At 31.3% G+C, this 9,599-nt stretch overlaps 1 protein-coding gene across 1 annotated transcript; it reads right to left on the minus strand.

The window, feature by feature from the left end:
- Positions 1-956: 956 nt before the first annotated feature.
- Positions 957-2,188, minus strand: LOC110714787 (calmodulin-binding protein 25-like). The gene has a single exon (XM_021893335.1). It carries the CDS (start codon positions 2,024-2,026, stop codon positions 1,310-1,312), a length of 717 nt encoding a protein of 238 aa, XP_021749027.1. The 5' UTR covers positions 2,027-2,188; the 3' UTR covers positions 957-1,309.
- Between the last annotated feature and the right edge of the window lie 7,411 nt (positions 2,189-9,599).

A 9,599-nucleotide genomic window follows, 5' to 3' on the forward strand; every position in this document is an offset into this window, starting at 1 on the left:
TAAAAAAAGTATCATAATTAGCTTATTTAGCTCGAATGCACACCTTGATTGGTGTTACGTGTGTGCCAATCATTATGCAAGGGGAAAAAGAAACATAGAGTAACAATTTTGGAAAATAAAATGGGTCTGTTCTCATTGACTGAACTCAACTGAACTGAGCTGAAGTGAACTGAATTTCAATGTAAGAGAACAGGCCCTGAATTTTGATTAACTCTTTTTGCTACCTTAGATGATTTCATCTAATTTTTTTTTATAACTACCATAGAAAATAAATATTCAATGAGAAAATTAACATGTATATTTATTATTTACTTAATATAATATATTATGTTAGCTGCCGGATCTTAATTGATAATGTGTCCTACCTTAAAAAACCTTGTATAACTTTCGATAAAATATATTCAATTCGAAAGCATGGTAAATTTAATTAGACTGATAATAACTACTTAAGACTATGACTTACATGAGTAATGACGTAATTGATGCCTTGATCGATACCCTATCATTATTACCACAACAGTAGAATTAGCGGGTCTGATAGGTTAAAATAATAATTCGCCTTTTTAGTTACCATAAATAGGTAAAAGAAACGCATCTCAAGTTAAGATTTGTTTTCCCCTTCAGTAATGAACATTGAAATGTGATACTGTAAAGCTTAATCGTACATTCAATACACATTTCGTTTTCATTAGATAGATTGATACATCCCATCCTACTCGTTAGATTTTAGTGGTCAATTTGAGTAGCAATCAAATATAATATTATAGAATTATATTATACCAACTATTAAGGCTTAGTTCAATTTCAAATCATATTGATTGGTCAGTTCAATATTTGTCCGTAACTCGTTAAAATATCTCATTAAAACCATTTAAATTTCAAATATAATATTATAGAATTATTATTGGTATAAATAACTAGCTCTAAACCTCTATATGAATCAACTATGCCATATGTATACTGAATATAGGCATGCAGATACCTTAAAATTTATAAATAAAATAACAGTAGCAAGTATCAATATAATAAGTTAATAACTACTTGAATTAAAAGATTTGAGAAGATCCATAGATTAAAACTACATTACACTTTAGCTTCATAAACTAAAAAAACACCATTAACTCCAAAAATATTAACAAAACCCCACCATTCTTCTCTAAAATACCCCTCTAAAAAACTCCCATTAAAAGGGTGCATTTTTAAATAAAGAGATCCCAAAAAAAAAAAAAAAAAAAAACAAAAAAACTTCATAAAACTGAAATACCTAACTACGTCATTATTTATTTATTTTTTTTCTCTTTTCTTTTCATCAATTAATCCATGCTTGAGATTCCAAAGTTGGGAACCCAGAAAACCCATCAAAATCAAACCCAGGCCCACCAGCTTGGCCCACCACAGCAGGCGGCCCAAACTCCATACTTGTTGGGCCTCCAACCTGTTGCTGATGATCCAACAAAAACGCTGACGTATCAAGCGTAGGCAAAAGACAACCGGTTTGTAACCGGTTAACCACTCCAACCGGTCTCTGAGGTTCCGGTTTAAGCACAGATGAACCGGTAGAAAACCGGACACCTGTCACTTGCTGAACCATCTGCCGAAAATTCTCCGGATCAGCTGTAATAAACGTCGTCGGAGAACGTTTCGATGCACGCGACTTCCGTTTCGTAATCTTCCCAGTCGGAGCCGCAGCGTTTCGAAACGTGCTCCGTTTCGAAACGGTTTCAGGCTCGGACCCTCCTCCCGAGCTCGAAACGCTTTGTGTTTGTGTCTGTGTTTGTGTTTGTTGATGAGAAGACGGCGTTTCGGACTTGAGAAGGTCCGCGAACGAAACGTCGTCAGCACCACCATTGTCGAAGTAAGTGTTGGTATTAATATTATTATTATTACAGATGGATTTGTGGAATGCTCTGGTGAGAACCTCAGCGTCCCTCGCAAACGCCTCGGAGATCCAAGCGCTGTCGAAGGACGTTCGAAACGCCCACGACTCGTCTCTTGAGGCCGCGATCATACTATCCGAAGCAGCCATAATCCGCGAATGATGGATGGATGGATATGGATGAACACTTAAGTTGGGTTAGTTTAGATAGGTAAAAAAAAAAAGTCAAATAGTGAAGTGAGAGAAAGAAGAGAGAGAAAGTGAGATTATTTTTGTTTGAAAGAAAGAAATGAAGAGGGGAGAGAAGTTACGGAAGAGGGGAATAAATAGGACGGTGATTGAGGGTGTGGGGCTCATGTAACCGCGTTCCTCGGGACACGTAGTCTGCTTTCGTGGTCCGTACAACTAATTAGATTGATCTTTATAATTTTAATTTAACCTATGCTTATTTTTTAATTTAATTTTTTTTGCTTTGAAATTGGTAATTAAGTGTAGTAATTAATTGGGGTGGTGTATGTTTATATCTAATTTAGGGTAACTTGATGTATTGTATGACGAGGGGTGTACGTAAGCATGTGTATATTCATGCATCATCAATTTTTTTTAACGACATGGATTTACAATAACTTATGTTGTGAGTGAGATATTATAACGGTGTTTAATGCTTTGGATGAGATTTTATTAGTGTTATGTTAATCAAGGTACGATGAATGATATGGAATAATGTTGTATTGGACTTTATAAATGATGAATTGTAATTTATTGGAGTATTTTAAATAGAATACTCAACCCTATAATACGGTTATACGGTGTAATGATTTACAAAGGTTGCATTATATTGAATTGTACTCCGTATTTAAAATTGACGATTGGTTTTCTTTGATGTTAATTTAATGAGGAATTAAATCCGAAAAACAAAATTAAATAAACGTACACAATGCTTTTTTAAGGTATATATTGTAAATTATAGCGATATAGATTATGATGTATATATATTTGAAAATTTTTTAGTCGTTCGATTTAAAATCAAAGATTTTTCAGATGGGTTGACAATAATATATAACTTTCCTCGTATACTATAAATGGTCTAAAATACTCGTAACATTATTACTATTATTATTGATGCACTTTTACCTTTAAAATATTGAAATGATGTTTATATCCTCAAGTACCATTTTGATAGTTGTATATATATGAACGCATTGGATAATATTCTATTGTTTTTGAGGCCATCGATTGACTATTATTATTATTATTATTATTATTACTAGTTCTTCAATGTTGATCATTAATAGTAATGATAATTCAAAAGGCAAAAAGATACTACTCAAAATAGCTAGCTACCATCACCCAAAATAGAAAGAAATTAAGCAACGTTTGAGGGCAACAGATTAAAAGATACAGCAATTTGACGGTCACGCCGCGTCGTTGCTCGTGTAACGCGTTAATTCTGACTCAACGAGTCATACTTAGTTTGCTAAATTGCTATGTTATTGTTTATAATACTTCCTCCATTCTTTTATTATTGCACCATAAGAGTTTGACACAAATTTTTTGGTAGTGGAAAAAAGGATGAGAGAGAAAGGTAGAAATACCAAGTTGCCCATGTGATTGTATGTACAAAATAAAAGTAAGGGTTGAAAAGCAAGGGTATATTAGGTATTTATAGTGTGAACACATAAATTTCTTTTCCTAAAATGAATATGGTGCAATAAATGTGAAACTTCCTTAAAAGATAAGTGGTGTAATATTTAAAAAACGGAGGAAGTATATGGTTAGATTTGGCTAATACTCGTATTTATATGACATACTATATAGTTTTGTTGTATAAAACCGTTACTATTTAAGTAAACACCAAAGTCAGCACCTACCATGCCATTAAACCAGCAACAAAAGCTCACCCGTTTATTGTTTATGCATCTCTTACGTACATTTGTTCATTTATTCATATTCGGATCCTAATGATGAGATCTTGCAAGTATATTCCTTCTATTTTGCAATTATGATTTCATATTCTTGTAAGTTTAAAATAGTCGATTCACTTGATTAGAATGAACTTCGTAGATGTATACATCAGTACATCAGTGGTGTAGAGATTAGGCGTGTGTCACAACTATATAATTAAGAATGATTAATTAATGAATGTACACAAAATCTAAATATAAAGTTTATATATTACCTAAATTTTATTATTTACCATGTTATAAAAGTTTATATAACTGCACACATAGCAGAAGCCACCGTTTTAATAGAGTATACTTGTATGATCGAACGAGCTAGTTGAGTAGTTGTCAAGAATCAAGATTGAAACATTAATGAGAATTGTTTTCAATACTAGCTTTATCGATGTATTACTATATATTATATATATATATATATATATATATATATATATATATATATATATATATATATATATATATATATATATATATATATATATATATATATATATATTTTGGATGGATCTTATCACCAAGTCTTTTGGATGGGAGCTAAATTCATATATACGATTTGTGAAGCATAATTTGTAAAGAGATGTTGTCCAATAATTTAAAATTTAGACATCACTCAAGCAAATATCAATTGGTGATGAAGTTTCATTTGAGAAGTGTACTTGTCAAATTAGTGGAATCCATCCAATAAAAAGGTTGAACGAGTGATTTATATCGCTTTATGGGTTGTTTTCAATGAAATATTGTTTTTTTCATCAAATTGTTTCTAAGATGCCTTTGTTAAGTCGACATCAATAAAGAGCTAATTTGTTTATTTTATCCCTTTTTTTTACTTCCTTCCCATAGTTGGTTGGTTGGTGCTCTTTTGCTTCCCTTTAGTAGGTCATAATTTTTACTATTGAGATGTTTATTATTAATTGCACCCAAAAAAAAATTATTATTAATGAGTTAAATATAATTAAGGATGTTTCAAATTTCAAATTAACTTATTGATGTTGATTATTTTTGTTCTTTATTGCGATATAACATAAATTAATTGTCTTTCTATGATATAAAAAATACTCCGAATGAAGTATTGCCATGCTTTATTTTTTATTAAATGTAAAACTAAATTTAAATGTTTATTGATATTATTTCAATAGTCTAAAAAAGCCTTCAAATTATTTCATAGGAGTGAGTGTTCATGAAGATCAATTTCAAAAGCCAATTTATAACCTTCGTATAATTACAATTTCCTAGTATAAAGACAAGTAAGTACTCCATATACCTAGTATAAATACAAATACATTTTTAAATTATACTTCAATACTATTTGAAGAAAGAAAAAAAGGTCCAATAATATTCCTTACTTTCCAGATTAAATGTGGGGTCACTTGGTAGAAAATACTTCGAAACTTTTATTTGTCTTTATTTTTTTGTGGGAGCTACAACAAAGAGATAAAAGATTAAAAGATGATAAGTTAAGGTTACCATTTAAAAAGAAAAAATTCCCATGCGAAAGATAAGCCATGACGTGAGTATGTATTGTGATGTGATGAGAATTGTGCCGTGCAATTATATGTGAAGAGTTTTAACTTTATAAGATATATATAATAATGAAACAAGAGACCCTTCATAAAAAATTATAATATTTTAAAGGGAATTTAAATTAGTTATGAATTGTTCCCCTCAAAAAAAAAAAAAAAAAGGTTATGAATTGTTGTAAGCTAGTAAAAGTTGTAATCTAATAATAAGGAAACCGTATTAATAATGGTGATGAAAAATGATTTGGTGTTGTGTAGGTAATTGAACATGCATAAATGTCCTTGTTCACAAATTAGATTAAAATTAACGAAGTTTTGAGATAATTTTGTGCACTTTTCATTCCTATTTGAATTTTAACGGTAAGATACAGAGAGCCCTTTCTAATCTTCTATCACAGGAAGGGGATGAGGATCGAAACCCCATCACTCGGGGGAGTTCCAATTCTATTTGATACTCATTTACAGTATGATTAAATTTTTGTTGGTCTTCCACATTGAAGACATAGTCTACTCTCGAGTCTTGTGTGCCAAGCTAAGTTTTGTTGGGATTTAAGACATATCAAGGTTGGAGCCATATACTGATATACCACTACTGTATTGGGCCCATATACAAATTTATGGTTTTGCTGGCGAAGCCTAATCCATTTGATGTGATTAATTTTTATGAATTAATTCATTCATTCAAAATAATTGCTACACTTTGATTTTGTACAATTGCGTTTATGTATAATTTTGTTGTATTAATTAATATTAATGTACATTTTTTAAGTATCAATAATTTAAAAGTTTTTCTCAAAATAATTTAAAAGTTTTTTTTTTATTTAATTTGTATCTAACTAAAAGCATGGTATCAACCATCAACTAAACTTAAAGTATTGCAACTATTTTAAAATGGAAAAAAAAAAGTATAAATAACGGTCATCATGATTCTACAAATAGCAATAGTGTGCACAAATACATTAATTGTTATATTGAGCTATCAATAATTGTTTTTGGTTTAATAAAGAAGAGATATGTATGAAAGTTACATTCGTGGGTAATGGGCCTATGTGACAAAGAGATAATAAACTAAAGTTGATATAAAAAGCTAGAAAAAGGGTTAAAGAAAACGATGATCGATGAAAAAGAAAGAATTGAAGTGGGAATCTTAAAGACATGTTTGATCTTATACGTTTAACTCAAGTAAAGGATAATTTTATTAAAGAAACCAAAAAAAATGTATAAAAAAGTAACAAATTGATTCTCAATTGATCACTACATCCTTGGACCCTCACCTTTTCTAATGATAATTGAAGAAAGTGTATCATTCGATTTATCTACGATTGATCAAAAAGTGTATTTTTTTAGTGCTTAGTAAGATTAACTTGTTTTTGAAGCTATAAAAAGAAAAGAGATAATTAATGTTGTTTTAATAATAATAGAAAAAAAAAAATTCAATTATTTGATCACAAGGTAACATCAATATAAATCATTGCAAGCTAATTGAAAGTGTTACAGTAACCCTAATAGCGGCTACATAAGAGCTAAAGAATGAAATGTAAAGTGTATATATAATTGTATATGAATCATATTGATTTACACGTATTTTTATCATGAATTATCAAACTTATACTCTGTATCATTTTTTAGTAAATATATTTAATTTATATTAAGTATATATGTAGCCCTAAATATCATCCCCTTGAAAATTTGTGTATCTTGACGATCATCAAAAGTGGTAAATATTTCAGTTATCACTTAAGAGATTTGGTATTCTGAGACTCAATGATGATATGAGTACGAGTATTTCATGTTGGAGATTTCATAGTGGTGTTTGGTTCATAGACTTTAATTAGATACGAAGTATAGGGTTGAAATGAGGAAAACCCATACCTAACGATTGTTTAAGAAAAATCTAATTTCATTGCTGATTCCAAACCTATACCAATTTGTGAACCATATGTCTTATAGGAGTTACTGTTATACGAATTAGTTTAATGATAAAACCTACTTATAAATTTTTCCATATTCTCCTTCCATGTGTGTCAGTGTGTGGCTTAGGCATTGAACAATTGAACACCGTTTCTTAGTTGTGGGCTTGTTGCTTTGTAATTTATGGGCTATCTTATAACCTGATCTGGGCCAAATCAATGGATACTTTAAATATCAACCTAATGCTTAATGCCATATTTGGTTTGCACCATTTATTGGACCTTGTCCAATTCTTCCGGTCTTAATTACAAGCTTGTAAACAATAAAGTGAAGATAAAATAATTTGGGGACGGTCTTAAAAAAAAAAAAAAAAAAAAAAGAGACGTCACCAAAACCATTATAAGACCTTTTCACGAGAAAAAAAACTCTTAATGTATCGAGTACGATGATAGAATATGGTTGATGATTTTACTAACTTGTTAGTGGACTGTACAATTATTTTAAATTAGGTGATATGACTTTAACCTGTTAGTAATTATCTAAATTAACAATTATTTCACCTTTCAAGTGTATATCCAATTTCACTACACAATAATCAATACTCACCTACAACCTAAGTAGATATTCAATACAACCCACCACGTCCACTACATTTATTATTTATATATTTTGTAAGACAAGGTAAAATAAAATAATAGGAGACTCTCGTCTCGATGAGTTCTTAATGTATTAGATACAATAATGTGAGATACTTGAGAATTTAACGATGTACATCATCAACATTCGAGGAAACTAAATTTCGTTCTTTTAATTTGCTACCAAATCAACTATTTCATTTACTTTTTGGCAGATGTTACATGATCAAAAGAGTTGAGACCAAAACAAATGTCTGTAATAATGTGGTCAAGTTGCCATGATACATGCCAAGCTCCTTGAACCGTTTAAATATTAAGTAGGTTGTTACTTGTAAATTCTTGTATAATCCCCTTATTATTGCCTAATTTTAGTACTATCTTTCTCTTTTTGCTTATTTGTTTGTTTCTTGTTGTGTCAATGAGCCACAAGGATTACAAAATATAATTAAGAGAGTGAGAATATGAACATTTAACCTATATTACACGTTCTTAATTTTTATTACTAAGTCGAGACCTAATTGTAGTTTTAGTAATCTCTCTAACACTACTCATATTATGTGTTGAGAGTAATATGGTGTACCTCATTGTCGTTTAATGCTTTAATCCAAGTAAAGGATAATTAAAGAAACCAAAAAAAATGTATAAAAAGTAACAAATTGATTCTCAGTTTTTATTTTTATTTTATTTTATTTTATTTTTTTGACAGAGGAGCCAACAACAAAAGACAAAAAAAAAATAAAAAATAAAAAAAAACCTAAAAGGAAAAACAAAGTAAATCTCTGCAACGAGCTGCAGTCGCTAGAGAATGAGCCTCCGTAACCGAAGACCTGCAAACCTTACGAATAAGACAAGTAGCAAACGATGGTAAAATATCACGAATTTCCTGCAAAATCCAAACAACCGATATGTCCTCTTTCCTCCGGCGTAGAATTAACTCTGGAATCACTAGACAATCAGTAAGAACCAAAATCTGCGAAAACCCCCGCAATCGAGCCTGCTGGAGACCAAACAGACATGCTTGCAATTCAGCATGGAGAGCAGAAGTAGCCATACAAGCTCTGGCCCCTCCCCCGACACATTGAGGGGAAGTCTTGGAATGAAAACACCAACCTGTACCAGCATAATGATTCTCCTTCTCCCAAGCACCATCAAAAATCATATAAATGTCACAATCGACATTCAAATCACCACAAAGAGCATAGACAGAGACAGTAGAAGGGCTCGGGAAACCAGGAGGCTTATCGATCTCGAATGTAGAAACCTAATGAGCATCTCTACTTCGCATACACCAAACAGAAGCCAATTCCAAAGTATGACTCGGGGAATAAACCGCAGAACGGAATCTCATATTATTCCTGGTTAGCCAAATAGCCCAATAGACCCCCAGAAAATAATCCAGACCAGACCAATTCTTGGACAAACTATAGCCAGAGATAACACCTTGAAACCAATTATCAAAAGGTAAAGGAGTAGAAGGAGAGGGAAGAGTACCCCAAGAGATCCTGTTCCACAATTGACGAGCAAACGAACAATCACGAAACAAATGCTCCACTGATTCAACATAATCATGACAATAAACACAAACAGAATCAACCGGAACACCCTTAAGAGCAAGAACAGACACAGTAGGAAGGGCATTATGCAGGATTTTCCAAACAAACATCTTCCATTTCGGAAGAATAGGTAAGCCCCACAAGGA

The sequence above is a fragment of the Chenopodium quinoa genome, unplaced genomic scaffold (assembly GCF_001683475.1).
Source record: "Chenopodium quinoa cultivar QQ74 unplaced genomic scaffold, ASM168347v1, whole genome shotgun sequence".
In the NCBI taxonomy this organism is placed as follows: Eukaryota; Viridiplantae; Streptophyta; class Magnoliopsida; order Caryophyllales; family Amaranthaceae; genus Chenopodium; species Chenopodium quinoa.